Source organism: Gymnodraco acuticeps, unplaced genomic scaffold (genome assembly GCF_902827175.1).
Source record: "Gymnodraco acuticeps unplaced genomic scaffold, fGymAcu1.1, whole genome shotgun sequence".
Classification (NCBI taxonomy): Eukaryota; Metazoa; Chordata; class Actinopteri; order Perciformes; family Bathydraconidae; genus Gymnodraco; species Gymnodraco acuticeps.
This window is the reverse complement of record NW_022989899.1, coordinates 1,723,392-1,744,839: the sequence shown is the minus strand read 5'-3', so window position 1 is coordinate 1,744,839 and position 21,448 is coordinate 1,723,392. Positions and strand designations below refer to the sequence as shown.

The 21,448-nt window shown below is 43.1% G+C and overlaps 1 protein-coding gene across 4 annotated transcripts in view; it reads left to right on the top strand.

Annotated features, from left to right (window-relative positions):
* Positions 1-21,448, top strand: part of LOC117539765 (kinase suppressor of Ras 1-like) — a 72,636-nt gene that overhangs the window by 40,209 nt on the left and 10,979 nt on the right. For all 4 annotated transcript variants that reach the window (XM_034206081.1, XM_034206090.1, XM_034206072.1 and 1 more), the window contains exons 2-7: positions 1,631-1,778; positions 11,473-11,836; positions 14,186-14,343; positions 14,447-14,513; positions 15,461-15,544; positions 15,641-15,702. In XM_034206081.1, coding sequence (XP_034061972.1) covers positions 1,697-1,778; positions 11,473-11,836; positions 14,186-14,343; positions 14,447-14,513; positions 15,461-15,544; positions 15,641-15,702 — 817 coding nt within the window. In that variant the 5' untranslated portion in view covers positions 1,631-1,696. The remainder of the gene's footprint in view (positions 1-1,630; positions 1,779-11,472; positions 11,837-14,185; positions 14,344-14,446; positions 14,514-15,460; positions 15,545-15,640; positions 15,703-21,448) is intronic.

The following is a 21,448-nucleotide window of genomic DNA, read 5'->3' as shown; positions in this document are numbered from 1 at the left end:
TTCTGCACGGACCTCACAGCTGTTCTCTCTGTAAACATCGCGTCGCGATGAGAGCAGTTAATAAAATAATATCCAGGGGATGCATGAAGAGTTGTCATTGGCTGAGATAAGTCCGGCCGTGCGTCACGACTCTTTTAAGGACCGCCGTGGAGGACCGATCAGTGTATCCTCGATTATAACCAAGGGTGCACATAACTTTTTTGCCCTGGTTCTCAAAGGAGCACCTGGAGATGTTTGGTGCTCATCCTTAAAATGAAATAAACCGTAACTTTTGAGGGGGTCTTGACTTTATTTGCCAGACACACGGCACTGAACACACATGCAGAGGTGAACACAGAACACACATGCAGAGGTGAACACAAGACAACATTAGCACGACCAGTAATCCTACAAGCTGTCATCACTCCCCTCCTCACTGTTCTCCTCACTGTCTTCCTCTCTGTCAGACATGGTAGCTGATGATGTAGGCCTACTACTTCCTCTCTGGTTGAGTCTGCGATTAGATGCTTGCATCCACAAGTCAACAGCTGGGTTTGGGTCGAAAGTCTCTGTTGTCATCTTAGACAAGTGGATGTAATCAAATAAGTATGTGAACATAACCAATAACCTACCATAGCCAATAACAAATGAAACTTATTTTATTTGTGTTGTTCATTCATATCTTATTTTACCTTAACATTTATTTATTTATGCATTTTATTTTTTTTAATCTCTCCAGTTTTAAAGGATATTTTTGGTTACTGTCCTATAGTATACATTGGAATGATTTCACACCTGTTTATCCCAATAATTATAAAGGAGTGCCTTGGAAATATGTGTTTACATAAATTGTGACCAAACTGTTTGAACTTAGACTAAAGTGAACTATCTAAACACTCAAGAGTCCTTTACCTCGCTGAGCTGTAGTCATCAGCCTCTCAGTCTGACTGGAGAGAGCTCTCCCTCCACATCATTGTAGAAACATCTTCTTTTTATATCCGTTAGAGCAGCTAGCACCAGATTCTAATAACAACAGCGCCGGTACCGGGCGGTGCGCCCTTCTCTCTCTCTCTCTCCCTCGCATTTTGGCTGTGAGCTGCGGGCACCAGATAAGCCAACATCCCCCATTTGCATCACTTATTAATTATGAATATTGTTACATCAAGGCCGAAAATTAGGATGAGCCCCAACGGTCAAAAATGTTTTTTTCCCTCCCAGAGCTGTCAGCGCAGCGCCTCCCCAGATCTAGCGCCCTAGGCGAACATCGATAACGCCAGTGCTACGGGCCGACCCGGAGTTCATATGCAACTCACAAATATCTTTCTCTCTCTCTCCTCTTCTCTCTCTTCTCTCTCTCCCTCTCAATTTTGGTACACAAATGCGTCTTTTTTCAAATGACCTGTTGCTCTTTTTTTGGCGGAGGTGCGCATGCGCACCTGCGCACCAGTTATGTGCAGCCCTGATTATAACTCCTTCAGAGAGCCTCCTCGACGCTCGATCCTCAGTCCTCGATGTGCATACTTTAGGGAAATGAGATGTCCTTCAACATGGCGCGCCGAAAACCATTTCTGCAGGACCGAGGAGTCAAGGAGGGGAAATTAGTGATATGAAAAAGGCCCATAGATTGATATTCTGTATATATCCCCCCCAGGCTGCAGCAGGGAAGCTCTCATTGGACGGGTCGCTGCAGAACTCCAGCTGTGAGCTGCAGGACACGATGAGACGCCTGGGCTCCAGCTCAGAAGATCGCCCCTGCCTCACCGGTGCCCTCTCCTGCCTGAAGAGTGCCAATGAAGCAGGTGAGCCAGGGAGCTGCACTGCACGAGTGCACTGCATGTGTGAAGGGCATATTTATAGGACATGCATGAATAGAGATACAAAAAAAATAGTAATGGGGTTGATTTCTTTATTTTATTCAATCTTAAGGGGTATGAGCTTGGTTCTATTTTCACATGGTTTGATAGGGGAATGTTCAAAAATGTTGTTTATTTGGAAACTTGATTTACATTTGTAACATAATTACCAAAACGATATACCAGCTAAGGGACGGTCAAAGCCCCAGGTTCATTTTGTGGCATTATAATAGGCTTTGGGCTGTATTATATGGGCTCAGCACAGTCTCATAATACACACATGCACACAGAAGGATTCACACTTGTATTTCATGATCCGCAAAAGGATTCACACTTGTGTTTTTCAATGCACACACAAATGTGTTCCGTTTCATATACATGTAAATAAAATCCAAATACAGAAAAAAGTTTTACATGTGTATTTTTGATCCTCACTTATAAGTTTCCCGTTTAAAGCCGCTGCACGTGCAAACACAAACCGCTTTCTGTGCACGGATCGCTGTGCATTCGTGTGTGGGTTTTTTGAGACTCCCCTGACGGTCAGCAGATTCGTACTTGTAATTTTTTCTATCTATAGCCAATCAGATGTCTCCTTCATTCTAAGCCAATCACATGAGCGCGCCCCCACGAGGGTATGATTTCTTGCGTTCATGACGTAGCGCTTCATGTACGCATTTTGTGCAGTCCGGAGCTGACAGGTCCATGGAGCCTGCCTGCAGGTGCTAATCTCAGGACACCTCCACTCCAGAGTTCCCGTTAGAATATTTTTTCGCCGGTCAACATGTCCGTTAAAGTTTAAATCTTCCGGACAAAATGAGAAAAGTGCCGGTCAAAGGTCTTCTTTGTTATTTATTGAGCTTTAAAACAAATTGATATGATTCAATATTAAACTAATTATAGTAGATTAACTACATTATTCAAAAGTGTACAGTAATTTACAATAACACGGGAATAATAAACGGAGCGCTCTCTCCCTCTCCTGACAGCCCGTCAGTATCATGCAGCTCGCGGATCAGTAATGTGTGACCCGACAGTGAAACTAAACATATCTATAACTAGTTACGGTAGTTTGAGAGGTCATTAAAATAGCTACGTGGGATATTCTAATCTGAAGTGTGTGTTTTGTTCGCTCACCGCTGATCATGCAGAGCTGCGTGTCGACTCGTCAGCAGCAGCTGATCTCTCTCTCCCGTCAAATTAGACTTCACTCGCGTTTATGTCCATATCGATCAGATCCAGCTAGTTCTAGCTAATGATATGACTACCTGCTTATTAAAAGACACCTAAACAATAAGTGTCGCTATGCAACCGGGTGAGGCCACATAGTATAGCGCAGCATTATGCATTTGTTTACATGCCCACCGGAACCCCGAGGCATTACCAACAGATCAACGCACAATCAACCCATACAGGAAATCTCTTTCTCCATATGAAGTGTTAAGGCCCTGACACACCAAGCAGTCACCAGAGGACTCGCCGACGCCGACGTCGGCTGTTGCGTCGCTGTGTTCTCCTGCGTCTTGGCCATGTGTCGCACGGGAACACACCGCAAAGACTTCAGTGCGTGAGTGGCAATAACTCTCCTTACCAGCAGGCGGCCGTAGTGTGTATTCGTCATTAAAAATAGGCAAAAACCGGAAGACAGAGAAGAAGAACAGACTGCGTGATATAAACAACAACAAATAGCGTGTGCAAACTGCAGTCTGGTTATGATCCACTGCTGTCTGCCCGTCTTTGGTGCTCCACAACTACCCGAAGGGGAAAGTCTCCTGTACCGGGTTTACTGGGTTCGCAGAGAATCCCACTTCTTCCTCAGCTCTTTCTCTGAAGCACACAAATAAACGATGTAAGCATTGTGGCTAGTTAGCATGTCTAATTCATATCTATATGCAGTGCCAAACTGCACAGCTAGCAACAGATAACAACAAAACATAAGGTTGAAATAACAAATTACATTTCACGTTAACGTCACTGTACGCTGGCAAACAATAAAAAGCCAACAATATCTGCTAAAGCAACCCAGTCTCACGGCATTTCGTGTGCACCAACACGATTTTTAATCTAATGTTGATTCGTGTTCACCAACACGATTTGCCCCTTTTTTTCGTGTTGCACAGCACGATTTTAAAAGCAATGTATTTCTACTGCCTGCAGCACATATTTTTCTCCGGTCGGGTCGAGGAAGACCGGAAGCTGTGTGGTTCATAAAAACATGTTCTTACTCAATATCAAGCCACAGTTATTGCTTTTATTTGAAATCGTATAATTTCTGACTTTTGTTCCCGTCTGTGAGGAAAATAAATGGGGCTCAGAGCCTCAGGATACTGAAATCTGTATTTTTAAATATTTTTTTCCTTCTAATTCGATATTCTTTTCAAAATAACACACTGTTATTTACTCACCAATAACACACAATTATCCTTGCTTTTATTTATTGGTTTAACCAGTTAAACCTATGAAACCTGATGTACTTATATGATTCTGTTTTCTTCAAGGTTGTGTCTTCCTGGTCGAATGTACTTATTGTAAGTCGCTTTGGATAAAAGCGTCAGCTAAATGCAATGTAATGTAAAAGCCGTGAGCCTGTTTTTCAGGTTTCAGGCTCGAAAATGCCACTAACACAACAAATGATATATCTTCACTTCTAAAAGGGGTAAATTAATAATTATTTTTCTCAAAGCAAGGTTACATCTGTGAGTTGGATGTAGAAGTGTCAGAATCAATATAGATGTTTTTATTTTAAAGTAAATTCAGATGGAACATAGTAAAAACATGTAAATTATAATGTCCACCTAAAAAAAACCTTTACTTATAGTGAAAACCACCCTTGCATGATGGGTTAGTAGACTAAAAGCTTTAGGAATCCAAACTATAACATATAATAAGTACCCTGTATCAAGATTGATGCAAAACAAGTGAAATTTGACCTTTTTAGAGAGATTTAGAAAAATAAAGTCTAAGCGGACTCACCTCTGGGTAATTTGGGAACCATCGGTTCCATTTGAACTTTTTCACTGTAAAAATCATTTTATTACTTTGAATTATCACTATAGGTATTCATTCCATCCAAATACAACTGTTGTGAAAAAAATAAAAAAATAAAATAAAATAAAACATAGGCCTACTCTCAGCCTCTGAATTAGCCCTGAGCGAAAAATGCTAACCTATTACAGCACCGAAAATCACTCCTCGCTCCCTTATTACTTATCCTAGCTGCACATCCAACACATTGTTTATGATCGCAAGGAGACACAGAATCTAACGGTGCCCACCTGAACAGCCCAACACTGAAAGATACAAACTCGCGACGTTATCAACAAAAACGTACATCAAAACAAATGGCGCAAGCGCTAGGCTAACAATGACTTACCTTCCTCGTTGTCTGGTCTAAACTGGTCTTCAATGGCATTAAAACGATAAAAACGATGATGTAGTTAATCCATAGATTAATATCCAATGGGGCTGTGTCCCCTTTGAAATGTTCTGATAATCTATAAGCAATAAACTGCAATTCCGTTATCTGCTGTCCGCTCTGTGCTCCGTGCGCTCTGGGTCATGCTGCATTTCCTGCTTCGTTACGTTGTAAACAATAAATTAAGTCGGCTGCGTAATGTACTTAAGCTGGCTGGCATTCTTTATAGTTTACGCAGGACCATATCTCTGGAACCCATTGGTCGATTCGTGTGATTTACACCTTTTTCTTAACCATCAGAACCAATAGAATCGATGGGCAGTTCCCAAATCTACGTAAACATTACCATAGTGGACGTAATAGAGAAGCAAACGAAGCATATCTGAAAGTGCAAGCCTGGACGGCAATACTTTATACCGAGTATATTGCCATAAATATGATGATTGATTATCAGTAAAAAAATTATACGTGACACAAAGACATTGGATTAACCTTGAGATGCGTTTGTATTCCGTTGAACACAACTTTTGATCACAAATCAAAAAAGGTAAGACGTAATTATTGTAATATTTTTGGAACTGGATGTTGTTTACTTTCTCTTTTCTGGCTGATAGCTCCAGGAATTCGAGGTCGGACAGTGATGACATTACATGTGTGGAATCTGTGGAGTCTCAGCTTTAAATCGTATATCTTGTTTGTGCAGTTAAGATAGTAATAAGGGCATTTCTACCGTGTGTTGTGTGTAAAAAAGCGTTAGCATTAGTTAGCATTTTTTCGCTCAATGCTAATTCAAAGGCTTGGTATTACTCTTGTGTTTTTTTTAGCTAACAATTGTTCTTATTGTCAGTTAGCGGAGTTTCTTACCTTTAAAAGGGTATGAAACATTAATAGTTTCATAAATGTTAAGAAGCCCTGAGACATGTGAGAAAAAAAAAACTGTGGGAGGGGTCCACTGGGGGGACCTTCGGGTTTAACTGGTTAATTCCATAATCTCGGGCTTTTTTGGCGTCCGCCAGGAACTGAATTTCAAAATAAAAATAACCGGAAACAGACGTAGGCCTATAAGGGACATTTCGAGCATCATTGCGATTGTCAACATTTCTGAGTTTAGGATGGCCGAAGACACTACACTACCCATAATCCCCAGCTATCGTTTAGGACTACAGTCCCCGTAAGGTTACGCAGAGCGTCAAACAGCTGTGTGAAATGGAACGAAACCACGCCAGACTATACAAAACTGGAATCGAACGCCCCCCCAGAACTACACATGCTGGCTATTGTGTTTCGCAAAATGTTCTATGGGACGTCTCTACTGAACGTTTTCGTTTTTCCCACAATTAGAAGTTGCCAGTATTCAACACATTGGTGTTATCAAATGTAAAACATATAATTAATAAATGGGTGAAAATCGCTTGTGTCCATAATGCGCAGCATTAATACCCACATGACAGCTCATTGTTACTTTGTAATTCTACTCCACTACAATTCAGAGGTTAACCTGGTATTTTTACTCCACTGCATTTATTTGAGTTACTTTGCAGATTCTGATTAATTATGTGAAATATAAACAACCCTTAAATCAGACTTTAGTTACACCTGAGTAAAATGCAGGTAAGGTGATTGTCAAGTGCCAACAATCAGGAGAGATATTTGATAGTTGGTGCTTGAGAAGACTAAACATGTATCTGCAATTGACATGAATGGAAACGAGTAATAAAGTATATTCATTACTCGTTATTCTCTACTAATAGTTAATTAAAGACTGTATATTATGGCTATTTTGCACATCTCTTTCAAGATTTTCAAAGGTGTATTGACATATCATATACACAACTACGGTGTAGTTATGCAATGAATGAAACACTTGGGTCACAGGTTCCTCAACAGTGCATTACAAGACATCTATCAATATGTGTGTACATCCACCATTAAACTGTCATATTCTGCACATTTCTTATTCTATCTACATACATAAGAGTATAATTCATATGTATAATATCAGTTAAAATAAGTGCTTCAACATAGTTAACATTCCAGGAAAGCAATATATTAGACGTTAAGTACTTTGTCAGGCTTAATATTTATCTGTAGATAGATACCCCCAAAGTTTTTTTCTTATTTAAAAGAAGACCTTAATCTGTTATTTAATGTTTAAATAAAGGTTAATTCGTTTTTCTGTTTTGCACCTCCTCCTATTAATATCTTTGTACATTCTGCACTAAACTGTTTTATTGTAGAGATCACTTATAGTATCTTCTTGATTTTTTATATTCTATATTTATACTTTCCCCCTATGAAAGTATGTACTCTTAATATTTTTAACAAATAAAACACAAGGTACACACAGCCATAATAACTTTGTATTATTAGTGTAGGACACTTTTGTTTTCTGAAAATGTGTAGTTTTATGCATGCTTTCACATAATTTTACAGCATATTGCTATACTATTTCAGACTCAGTATTTACATTCTTATATTCAAAGAAAATCAGTAATATCTTTAAAAACTACAGTCCTTTTATATCAGCTGTGCACCGTTATGGTGTAAATATAACCTATCTGTGAATTAGATCAAATGTAAAAGTCAGCCGAATTAGTGTTGATACTGCAAGGAGACGTATTGTGTGAAGAGAAGATGTTGTTTAATTGTTAAATATATTTATGATCCACGTCAAGTATTCAGTTTCGGGGCATTTTCTCAGTTTTTCCAAAGGTCTTCTCATCAGGGCTCTATAAATAAAGAACTACGGCAGATCTGTAATATACAATGCAGCCGAACCGTGTATTACAATGCCGTTATGTGATGACTTTCAAAGAGAAAAGCAAGAGCGCTCGGAATTAAGTATTATTTTATTCTTTTAAAATGTTTTCCGGATTTCATATCATATAAACAACAAATCCCAGCATGCATTGCGGCTAAAACATCCAATGAGCGAGCGCAAAACCATAGCTGAGGATCTTGGGTAATCGCTCGAAATGCCTACGTCTGTTTCCGGTTATTTTTATTTTGAAATTCAGTTCCTGACGGACGCCAAAAAAGCCAGAGATTATGGAATTAAACCAATAAATAAAAGCAAGGATAATTGTGTGTTATTGGTGAGTCAATAACAGTGTGTTATTTTGAAAAGAATAACAAATTAGAAGGGAAAAAGATTTTAAAAAATACAGATTTCAGTATCCTGAGGCTCTGAGCCCCATTTATTTTCCTCACAGACGGCAACAAAAGTCCGAAATTATACGATTTCAAATAAAAGCAATAACTGTGGCTTGATATTGAGTAGAACATGTTTTTATGAACCACACAGCTTCCGGTCTTCCTCGACCCGACCGGAGAAAAAGACGTGCTGCAGGCAGTAGAAATACATTGCTTTTAAAATCGTGCTGTGCAACACGAAAAAAAGGGGCAAATCGTGTTGGTGAACACGAATCAATAGATTAAAAATCGTGTTGGTGAACACGAAATGCCGTGAGACTGGGTTGGCTAAAGAGCTCAATTGATGAAAAAGATAATCTTACCCGAGAAACCAAGTTGCGTTTCAATCTCTCGCCAGAGTCCGGTTTTCACTACTCGGTTCGAGTACCTTTTCTCTGTGATGTCGTACAGAGCTGGCCTCTCCTGGATCAATGTGATGAGCAGGTCTTCGTTTGCGTCATTCCAGATCGCCATGATGAGATGAAAATGAATATCAGTCTGTGTGTGCCTTCGTAAATCGTTTGTTTACGTCCCTCACTTCCGTTTCGCTTCTCATGCACTGATTCGCTAGCTGAACAGCCAATCAGAGTGATTGTTTGGTCAGACTGCCAGACCCGATGCATGGCCGATTCAACATGTTGAATCGGCCATGCATCGGGACAGGCAGTCCAAATAAGGCGTGTCACGGTCGACGGTGCGGGACACACCCAAATTGAGTTTGGGCGACAGGACACACTTCGTCTCCCGACTTACAAAAACAGCTGAAATCGGCCTGGTGTGTCAGGGCCTTTAGACATTAGAATTGACTATTCTTGTCTGTCACATACTCTTTTGTCTGTCACATAAATGGTGCAAGTTGCGCAACTGATGTGGTATTGCGCTAAGCGGAAATTATTTTGAACGGACACTTTGACCGGAGAGATTTAGATTTGCCGGTCTTCAGCATATTTTACCGGTCGTAGTCCGGTAATTACCGGCTAACGGGAACTCTGCTCCACTCTCAGTACATTGCCACTTTCTGAACAGGAAATGCAAGCCTTTATATTATTAAGGTACAGCGCCACTTTCCGAACCATTGATGAATGCTTGTGTACACAAAAACGGCAGGCAAAACCGTTTTAAGTGTGTGTTTCCTGTATGGCGAATACAGCTGCTTTATTTATGTCTGTATGCATTTGTTGTGAGTGTGGAGGGAGCAGCTACAGGTTAGCTTAGCCTAATCGATCAGTGGCCTGTACTACGAAGCCAGTGCTAGACAGTGAACTGTCAACGGGGGGAGCCACGCTGCTGGGAAACGGTGGACCTCTGTCGCCTGTCAAAGCAACTTCAGATGGCCAGTCCGCCCCTGCCGTTACCGAAGTGGGCCGATCGGAGTGGCCCGACCGGCCCACTTCGGTACGTCCCGATGGCCAGTCCGCCACTGCTTAGGCATACAGTATAAGTGTTGCACGGCCAGATACGGCTCGAGAAGCTGACTCAGATGAATGAGGCGAGTTGGGGGTTTAATCTGCGCCCCAGGGTCATTTTATGCGTGTGTAAAAGCACATTTTCCTCTCGCAAGTAGCTTGTTTTGCACGCTAGAATATTGACCCAATTCTGGCTCCATAGTAATGTTGCGGCTTCCTTCCTTTGTTTCCTTCAAGCCACTAAGACCCCTTTTAAACAGACACTTCTAATGCGTTTTCTTTTAATTTATTAGATTTACTTACAGTTGTGATGACTTGTTTGGCTTCAGGTGCTGTGTCGATGTCATGCAACTCGTGGCTAATCAAATCAAATCAAATAATTTCCTCACATATTCAACAAAGAAAATAGTCCTTTCCAATATTCCAACAAATCGAAACAAAAGAGGCAAAACTCAAATAAAATAATAAACAATCTTATATCGTTTCTCTTTCTATCATGTTGTGTGTTGGGAATAATTGGCTTAGGTATTCAACCTTTGACACAGTTCATAATTTTCTCCTCTCACTGTCTCCTTTCCCATGGCATAGGTCTACGGCCTTGGGTATTGCTGCTATCTCTCTTAAGGAGGAGCAGCTTGGGCGCATTGTTGTTGCCAGTCTATGACAGCACAAGCCGCCATGAGGTAGTTTACTGTTCAGGGACGAAGGTTCCCTGGCGCACATTCTTTCCTATGGACGAGAGCTCTAGTTAGATTCAGGGTCCATAATTGTTTAGTCTCACTGATGAAGAATGTTGATTATTACACTCCGAACTACATCGAGCTGCAGAAAGAGTTCTTCAGAATTGGTTTGGCAACCGCTGTGTCAACTGGTGACACACCACCTGTCTTGTCAATTCTATGGCCGTAACTCCAAATAAACCATCAGTGTTTGCCATCAAAGCTCCAGCTCTCCTCGTGTCTCTCTGAGTCCTGTTTCCAATTGCTTCAGACGTTTCCCCCACATTGTGTATATACTATAAATTAACGATTAAAAACTGTGTCTCGACTGCGTCTTAGAGACAGGTTGCTCTTATCTGTGTCTCTTAAAAGGCTGCCACTGTGGTGAATTGTAGTCTTTAATATGTCCTTGACCAAAGATGTCAAGTTGACAACATTTGGCTTTCCCACAAAAACAAAAAACTGACTCTAAGAAGTAACTTTGGTTGGATATTTTTCTACATGTGCGTTGGTTTTGAGTTGTTGAGCATACTTGGGACACCCTTAGCAGTATAACTTTGGCATGAAAACACTAGTTTTGTATAATTTTGTTTTAACATTTAAGTGTTTTGAGTACATCTTTAATTTGTTGCCCATTGGCCGAGCCACATATTTCCAAAGCATTGTATTGATATCAATCTGTACCCTGATGACACCCTGCTGTTTAACCATTAAAATTGGAGACAATGGAAATCTGAATGTCTTTTAGACCTCAAGAGCTGGACGCCACCAAAACAAATAAATGAGATCTACATTACTTAGTTTTGTGATAACATAGCTGGCAATTTCTTTACATTTAAATTTTTTTGTTTATTGTCTTTTCATTGTTTCTATATGTTCTACTCTCTTATTTGTCATCTTTGACCTTTCAGGTGAGATGAGACGCAGCTCTGAGCCCCAACAGGACAGTGATGCCTTCTCTCCCTTTAGCCCCCCCTCTGGCTTTGTCAGCCCCTCCTCCCCCCTTCCACCAACCAGTGCCCACGGCCGCTCCATCTCCATATCAGTGGTACCATGTTCAGGAGATCATAAACCTATCTCATTGGCTGAGGACGCGTTCCTGCCCAACACCCCTCCAGCCTCTCGAGCCTCAAAGACATGCACTGCCCTGCCCTCCCAGACCCCCCCGCCACCCTCCCGCAAACTGCTGCAGCTCCTCCCCAACATCACCCTGCCCAGGAGCAAGAGTCAGGAGTCCCAGCTGGCCAACCGCATCGAGGTTCCGGCTACACACAGGTGGGTCTAAGAGTTACTGCAGTCGTGTGTTTATGGTAGATCAGAGTCTCCTGTTTGAAATGTGCATTACCTTTCAGCTGCCAAATATCAAACAGAAATAAAAATGGCAGGAAAGAAGTCATGGCATTCAGGTATAGCCTTAGATATTTCAATTATAATATTTGTGATCTCCAGAAGATGATATTTAAAAATGTTTTAGTCAGACATACTGTCCTCAAGTCAATGAAGTGACCATTTGCGGCAAATGCGGCCACTTCAGCTTGTACTCTCACTTCCTGTCACATTTTACTTTCTATATTTTAATCAGGAGAGACGGTTTTAATGTAAGAATACATATTTATTGCCAGGGATACACAAATTAATGTAATGGTGTTTTGGCGATTAGGCCCCGTTGTTCAGGAGTGTCATTCTGGAGGGGAGAACCGATCCGATGAAACCCCCCGGGGTCTAGACACTGGTGGTGGTGAATGGATAGCTGGGGTCGGTGTAACGGAGGTGATCTCTGGGCCCATAGACCGAGGCCTCCGTTACGGATAATATCGTGTCCTTACTGGCGAAGTATGTTGATTTGTTCCCTGGTTTTATTTTGGAAAGTGTTCCCCCTCCCGTCTTGTCTGTTACTGGTGATTGTGTTCACCTGGTGCCCTGTGTTTTCTCCTCCCCCCTCACCTGTGTCCTGTCCGGTTGATTAGTTTGTGTGTATTTAGGCTCTGTCTTTCCTGTTTTGTGTGTGTGAGATCCTTGTTGCTGGTGACGGTGTTCACGTGTACAGTCATGAGGCTGTGTCATGTACCACAGCATAGCCGCGGGAAGTAGGGGTGCTGGGGGTGCTGCAGCATCCCCTGTTGGCGAGTGGTATACATTTGAAAAACCACCAAGTGACCACCTAAATAAAAATGATTAAACTACATAAAATAGTTATGATTTTACTTAAAATAAAATTAGCTGTATACAGTAGCATATAATAGTCATAGTATATATTTGTATCAGGTGGCTTGAATTTATTTTCCCTGGATTCAGAGGGACAGGAGGTGAAAAGGGGTGGAGGAGGGTTGCGTCGAGGCACCTGAAATGACAGCTGTCAGAGGGGGAGAGCAGATTTTAAAGGTTTAGCAGAGCGCTATGATAGGCTTGTGAGAATAGAGCGAAGTGATTGGTTAAGCTGAAGAGTGACGCCCCCGATCACTTATTGAGAGGAGAGAGAGTAGTAACATGGAAATAGTAAATGAAGAGTAAAGACGGTCTTCCTGGTTGAACTTGCGCTGAGCTTCATTAAAGTCTCAAAACATCCCAAAAAATACTCAAAAAATTAAAAAACAGATGCCAAACCTTGCTGTTCGGTATGAATTAAGAAAGCAGGATACATTCATATATTTGACCATGAATCCCTCTGTTCAGATCAAGATTAAGGTAAACTTTTAATAATCCCGAAATTCAGTTTTTCCCTCTCACAAGGATTTGATGCCTTGCTCAAGGACACCTCGGCAGTGCCCAGTAGGTGAACTGGTACATCTCAAGCTACCAGTCCACACTCCTATATTTGTTGGTCCGATAAGGACTTGAACCGGCGACCCTTCTGTTCCCAAAACAAGTCCCTGAGCTACTGCTGACCAAGGAAACCAACAATGTTTTTACCACAACTATATAAATATATATGCAAATATTTCTAGTTGATAAAAGTGTGGTCATCTGCCTAAAATGTCAGCTTTGCACACAAGACTTTTACATTACATTACCTACTTTTATCCAAAGCGATTTACAATAAGTGCAATAAACCACAGAGATTCAAACCAATGACAACAAGAACAGTGCTGACATATTTACTTCAAAAAGCAATATCATTGTAAGTGCTGGTGCATAAGTTATTTTTTTCCGCCAACGTATAAGTGAGACAGGTGGGTCTTCTCTTCAGTATGCGACAGAAGATATGTAGACTCTCCGTTGTCCTGATATCAGGGGGAAGCTTGTCCCACCATTTGAGAGCCATATATAGGGTAGCGAAGGGCATGTCTTTGTTGGGGTGTACCTGGTTCCACTTGGTAGCAAGCCGATTGGCAGAAGCAGAGCGACTTTTTTCATTCACGCTGTCCATGGGCTTAACATTGTACATTTTTAGCCAATATGAGTTTATTACCTTTTCTGTAATGCCAACCCAAAGGACACACTTCAAATGTGTAGACCTACTACGTATAAAAATGTACGAACTACAAAATTGTCATTAAGTTGATAATCCTGTCTAACACAGTCTCCAATGCAGGACCTTCTGTAATTTGGCATTCACACACACACACAAATGAAGGGAAACATATCAATATGTATCCTTGTTGTTTGTTGCTCTCTGTGTTGCAGAGGCGGTAAGAGGAACAAAGTGTTGGGGGCTCTTCACATCAACGGGAACACTCCTGATGACTCGGCGCTACGCTCCCCCCCGCTCTCTGCCCGAACACCTGGCCCCGTCCCGGCCTCAGCCCCCTACATGATGCCCGCCACCCCCACCCTGCTGGACAGTGAGTGTCCTTCACGGATCTGCTCTGGTTCCTCCTCTCTTTGTTCTGCTGTGATTCTGCTTCCTTTCCTTTGTGTTTCTGACACATTCTATGTTCTTCACAGATGTCTCCATGCACAGGGGTTCCCCTCAGACAATGAGGAGAGACATTGGTCTGGCTGTCACTCACAGGTCAGTGATCAACCGCCCCCCCCCCCCCCCCCCCCCCCCACTGTCCTGTTTAGAATAAACTATTTTATTTGACAAGGTTATATGAATTATGTTATAGTAGTGTCGACACTGAAAAAATGATTCATTAGAGTAGTGTTGCAATGGGTCGGGACCTTTCTGGACATTTTCCAAGTAAAGTTTAGCTTAGACATTTGCATTATTATAAAATGAAGATCATACTTGTGGCTCAGGGGCCGAATGGATGTATACCAATCAGAGTGTTAGTGGTTCGATACCAAGTTCATTGTGTCAATATTGTGACGTTTTGGACAAGATACTTAAAAAGGCATTCTGCTTATTTTCAGGTTCATATTAGTATGTAGTGTCTCTACTGGGACATGTCTCCATGCTTTAATGTTCAAAAAGCTCTTTATTTACCTCCTACTGCCTGTGCTGCAGCACCTCTTTTCACCCTCTGTCTGAAACCAGAGCCCAGTCTGCTCTGATTGGTTAGCTGGCCGACTCGGTTGTGATTGGTCAACCGCTTCAAGATGTGTCAGAAATGTCCCACCCCCCACGCACAATATATACAAGCGCTAGCCAATAGAAGTGTGGGTGTTACATAGTGATGTCACTATGTTACGGTAGTCAACAAAGGAGTCTAATTGAAGCGTTTCAGGCAGGGGGGAACTCCCTCTGGAGGGAACACAGGGATTTTAGCCTTTGCAGAACATTTACTTGCACAAAAACCTATATAACACAATACAGGAAAGGGAAAACCCCCAAGAGCATAATATGGCCTCTTTAAGAGCAAACTATATTGTGTGCAGGCTATTTTCCCAAAGCCAAAAATACATTTATATAGAGCTGACTGTGTGTGGTATTGCAGTCACTGAAGTAAAGGCTGAATTGGCATTAGGTTAGTTCAGCTGATTGTTTTCAAAGACCAAATGTTTTGTATTTTGTAGGTTTTCTACCAAGTCCTGGCTCTCCCAGACGTGCCAAGTGTGTCGCAAGAGCATGATGTTTGGCGTCAAGTGCAAACACTGCAAGTAAGAATCCTAAAAATAGCCCTGCCCCCCCCCCATACTCTGTTTGACTAATAATTCCAATTGCAATGGTCTCACGTCATAACCATCTGCTCACAGGTTAAAGTGCCACAACAAATGTACCAAAGAGGCTCCCTCCTGTCGGATATCTTTTCTCACATGTAAGCATCACGCAACGCCTTCTGTTTCTTCCATGTTTTCTTCTTTTGAGATGTAATTGTCAGGGAAAGTTTTTTTTTTATTTGACGTGTATCTCATATATATATATATAATATAGCTAAGACGAGTTTCGATGGTTAAACCAAAAGCAAAGGATGTACTAAAGAGTTCTTGCATCATCTACATTGGCAGTGCATCAGGAAGTGATCTTGTAATAACCTGTAGGTATGAGTGCAGGAAGCAGAGCTCTTTTTAATGCACATACAGATCTGTGTATATCTTTTTAAGGCCCTGTCTCCACATTGTGTTATTTTCTGGGAGAAAAAGCGCTGGGTAGAGCCTCCACCAAGCGATTCATCCAGAAATGTTCCCAGTGCTTTTATTTAAGTTTCTTTGACATAGATATAATGACATTATTTGTATACATCTATTTGTGCTATTACCTCAGTTTCCGTCTGAAAGTGATGTCACTGTCGACTCTGTGATAAGATAAAACGGTGTTGAGTACAAGCAATCGAGCAAACAAACCAAAATAGAGCGTAAAAAAAACCACTGTTTTTTGCTCGAGGCAACATGTGTTATCTTTCTCATTAAACATTTAAAAAACCACACGGGCGCTCAGAAAAAGGCGCTATGTGGACACAGGCCCTAAATAGACGATGTGTGAACCTTTAAAGGTCACCTATTATGCAAAATCCACATTTTCATGAATGTTATACATGTGTCCCCTCTGTGTAAAGAGATTTTGGAAGTTTCAGGAAAAAATATTCGCTCACTTTTTGTCCTTATCCATTGCTATAAAAACCTGTCTGAAAAGGAGCTGATCAGATTTTGGCCACTTTATGATGTCGTAACGATTTTTTGGCTTGTGTAACCATTAGCCAATCACTAACCAAGGTAACCCCCCCCCCCCCCCCCCCCCCTTATCACCTGAATCTCCTCCTAGAGCACCGTTGTGTTCTTTTTAACCAAATATCTCTCAGAGTTGCTCCTTATTTTTATCTAAAGTAACAGACAGAGAATCAGCACTTTTGAAACAGGGCTGAAACAGAGAGGATTATGAGATGCTGCAATGATCTGTTTGGTGTTTGGAGCCAAACATTTCAGATGCGGCTTTCACACCAGCGCTTTTCCCGTTCTAGCTCCGTGCTAGAGCTTTTCTGGTTCAGCTCCGGTTTCCCTTTTCTGCTCCCGTTTTGTTCACACCGCCCAGAGCCCGACTGGAGCTGCCGCTGCTGCGTCATGACGTCACCGTTTACATCGCTGATTTGCTCCCCAACGGCGTTACTGTCAGGATTCTTATGATTTGTCACGTTTGTAGTTTTGTATGTCTGGTTATGGGTATTTTCCTCCTTGTGTATTGTCTGGTCCTTCTTGTGTTTTCACCCTGTCGTTAGTTTCCCTGGTGTGTCTGATTGTGTTCACCTGTCGCCCTTGTGTTTCTCCTCCCCTGCCCGGCTGTTTCTCGTCTTGTGATTACCCCTCCCTGTATTTAGTCTTGTCTTTTCCTGTGTTCAGTGTTGGTTCGTCTTTTGTTTGTGAATAAGTTTCACCGGGTGAGAGTTCTGTTTTGTCCAAGTTATTTTTATTTATCCTTGAAATAAAGGCTTTTTTCAGCGTTATCTGCATTTGGGTCCTGCTTGCTTCACTCACCGTAACAGTACGAACCAACCAAGGATGGGCCCAGCAGATCCATTTGAGCAGGAATTATTGGATTTTTCCTTTTCTCTGGCTTACTGCTCTGATCGATGGAGGGGAGCGTCCGGAGTTCTGCAGCGAGAGGCTGCTCTGGCTGAGGCGCACCAGAGGGCTATGGAGAAACCAGGTTTAGTTAAATTCTTACCTGGCTGGATTTTGGACTTCCTCTCAGTGTGTGATTCCCGGCCTGCTAGCACCAGGCATGCTAGCTCCCTGCTTCCCAATTCCCAACCTGACACCATACGCCTCGGTGTTTTCCGTCTGGAGTCAACCCTTGCTTCTGCCCCAGTTCCTGCTCCTGTCCAAGAGCCGTTCTCTGGAACTCGTCTGGCTTTTGGAGGTCCACGGAGCCTCCAAAAGGCTCATAAGAGAAGGAGTCGCAGGTCCAGGCTAGCAGCCCTAGCCACAGAAGCCATGCTTTGGACTCCAGTACAGGCCCCAGCAGCCATGGTTCCAGCCCCAGTTCTGGCCCCAGCAGCCATGGTTCCAGCCCCAGTTCTGGTCCCAGCAGCCATGGTTCCGGTCCCAGTACAGGCCCCAGCAGCCATGGTTCCAGTCCCAGTTCTGGCCCCAGCAGCCATGGTTCCGGCCCCAGAAGCCATGGTTCCAGCCCCAGTTCTGGCCCCAGCAGCCATTGTTCCGGCCCCAGTTCTGGCCCCAGCAGCCATGGTTCCAGCCTCAGTCCTGGCCCCAGCAGCCATGGTTTTGACTCCAGCCCCTCGTCTCCGGCCGACGCCAGCTCCCTGTGTCCTGTCGGCGTACCGGCCGATGCCAGCTCGTCGTGCCCTGTCGGTATTCCGGCCGACTCCAGCCCCCCGTGTTCTGTTGGCGAACCGACCGTCTCAAGTCTCCTCTCAAGATCCTTCTCAAGTCCCCTCTCAAACCACATCTCCAGCTCCCTCTCGAGTCCCCTCTCAAGTTCCCTCTCGAGTCTCCTCTCAAGTCCCCCCTCGAGTTCCCTCTCAAGTCCCCCCTCGAGTTCCCTCTCAAGTCCCCCCTCGAGTTCCCTCTCAAGTCCCCCCTCAAGTTCCCTCTCAAGTCCCTCCTCGGTTCCCCTCTCTAGTTCTGCCTTGGTTCCCCTCTCGAGTCCCCTTTCGAGTCCCCTCTCTAGTTCCCCCTTGGTTCCCCTCTCGAGTCTCCTCTCAAGTCCCCTCTCGAGTCACGTCTTAAGTCCCTACCCAATGTCCTGGTCCGTTGGAGGTTCCGCTGGGGGTCCTGCCAACTCCATGTCCTGTCCTGTTGGAGGCCCCGCCGACTACTCCTCTGCCGGGGGTCTTGCCAATCCTATGTCCGTGCCGTTGGAGGTTCCGCTGGAGGTCCTGCCAACCCTATGTCCTGTGGCGTTGGAGGTTCCGCTGGGGGTCCTGCCAACTCTATGTCCTGTCCCGTTGGGGGTCCCGCCGACTACTCTTCTGCCGGGGGTCCTGCCAACCCTATGTCCTGTGCCGTTGGAGATCCCGCCGACTACTCTTCTGCCGGGGGTCCTGCCAACCCTATGTCCTGTGCCGTCGGAGGTCCCGCCGACTACTCTCCTGCCGGGGGTCCTGCCAACCCTATGTCCTGTGCCGTTGGAGGTTCCGCTGGGGTTCCTGCCAGCTCCATGTCCTGTCCCGTTGGGGGTCCCGCCGACTACTCTCCTGCCGGGGGTCCTGCCAACCCTTTGTCCTGTCCCGTTGGGGGTCGGCGCTCACTACTACAACAACAACAACAACAACGGGGGACTGCGTCGGGTCGATGATCGGGTTGCTTTTAATCATACGAAGCCAGATTAAATGAAATAACGACTTCTCCAACCTTATACTTTTCTCCAGAGTGCCTTGGTACATTGTTTATTAATGTGTTTCAGCGGCATTTACCGACCGCTGCAGTGCTGGCTGCTCTTCCACAGGAGTGTATTCTCCCGTTAACTCACAGCAGCGGCCGCTCTAAAGTATTCACTGTCTGACTGTCACACAAGCAGCTGATACGTATCCCCAGTTCCCCATAAGTGAATGTGTGTCAGTCTGAATTGACGCTGTTTGGCATCACAACGCTGTTATGAAAGTTTCTCTGGTATAAAATGGGTGATGTTAGCATAGCAACCAAAGCTAAACTGACTATCTTGACTACTTGTTGTTGCTATCCTATTGTGGCATAAGCCGTTTTCTACAGGCACATTTTACCGGCGTATTTTTCATTATGATTCTACTTGTGATAGTCGGACATGACAACCTGTACAGCCCATGTATTGATTCCATCCGATAGCTGCTATTACAAAACAACACGTCTGCCTCTCTCCACAATGATCAATAACAGCGAACGAATGGTCAAAGTAAGGTACAAATAAACAGAATCACACGAAGCCTGAGGCGTGTGGCGCAGTGGATAGAGCCTTGATGTTGGGTTCAGGGGGTCACAGGTTCAAACCCCACTGCAGTCAGCAGGTCGTTGTGTCCCTGGGCAAGACACTTCACCCTGTGAATTGCTCCTGTGGGGATTGCCCACAGTATTGAGTATGTAAGTCGCTTTGGATAAAAGCGTCTAACAAGTAACATGTAATGTAAAAAAAGCCTGGTTAGTGTTGCCTGACTTTATAAAGTGTGTTTTTTTTTTTACAAGTGTGTGGTTGCCTTCTAGTAAGGTGACCAGATTTTCAAAATTAAAAGCGGGGACATTTTGAGTTTTGCGGTCAATATCATTAACATATCCAATTTTCTTCACTGTTAAAGAAAAAAGGGAGACAATTCTGGTTCAATGTAATTCGAACATGTGAACTGTTGGATACAAACAGAAGGACAATAGATCATATATGAGACTTCAAAAGGTCTTTTATTTTGAAACTGTACATCAGATTGTCCTGATTCTTTCTGAGTGATTAGATGGGGTGTCCTGCTATCACCCTGGAGTGAAATAAGTATTTGATAGTGGATAGTTTTTGTTTTATTCTTATCTAAAAACAGAGGGATGATATAGCTCATATGAGACTTTAAAGGTCTTTTATTTTGAAACTCTACATCAGATTGTCCTGATTCTCTCTTAGTGACTAGATGGGGTGTCCTGCAGAGTGAAATAAGTATTTGATAATTTGACAGTTTTTTATTTATTCTTGTATAAAAGCAGAAGGACGATAGCCCATATATGAGATTTCAAAAGTATTTTATTTGGAAATTCTACATCAGATTGTCCTGATTTTCTCTGTTTGACTCGATGGGGTCTCCTATCACCCTGAAGTGAAATAAATATTTGATTGACTTCGAATGACTTCGAATGACTCATTGATTATGGACAGTTTCCATTAAATAATAATCAAAATATTGATGGACAATATAGATCTAATTTGAGATTTTAAACAGCATACATTTTAAATTGTGTTTCAGAAAGTAATGTTATTTTAGGAGTGTTGTGAGATGGTGTCAACATCAATTGAAATGAGTCACCCAGTGGAAATGTCAGATATGTCTTCATAACTGTATACTTACATTTTACATTCACTCAGTTATAATGTGGTAGCTATACGTAGTTTGTTTTAAATTATTATTGATCACATTATATTTCTTAACTTAAGCTCCAGTATATATGAATATGTTTGGTGTGTTTATTGCGCTTTTATTTTGAAGGCAGTTTTTACAGGCCTCTACCGTAATGCATAGGATATTCGCGCACCGCAATACAACGTGTGGGCTGGCTTGACTGTGTTTTCCGAAGTCGGGGCTGGCTTGACCACAGTCTGTTTACCCAATGTTTCCTGACATGAAACGTTTTATTTCACCTTGCTATGTGTAAAAAACGGGGACAGTTTCAACCGGGGACAGGCCAATACAAACGGGGACGTCTGGTCACCCTACCTTCTAGTCACTTTGCTCAGCACTACTGCTTGTAGGCAGGCATGACGAGACTCTTCAGTCGACCCATGTTCAGGGGAGGTGGGTTTAGTTTCCTGCACGCCTCGACGTAAGCGGCACCGCCTCTTAGCTCCGGAATCTTGCTGCTAGACCGACAATTTTTTGGAGCTGGAAACGAACCGGATTCTCGAGCTAAGAGCCGCTGCGGTGTGAAGAGGTAAAACCGGTA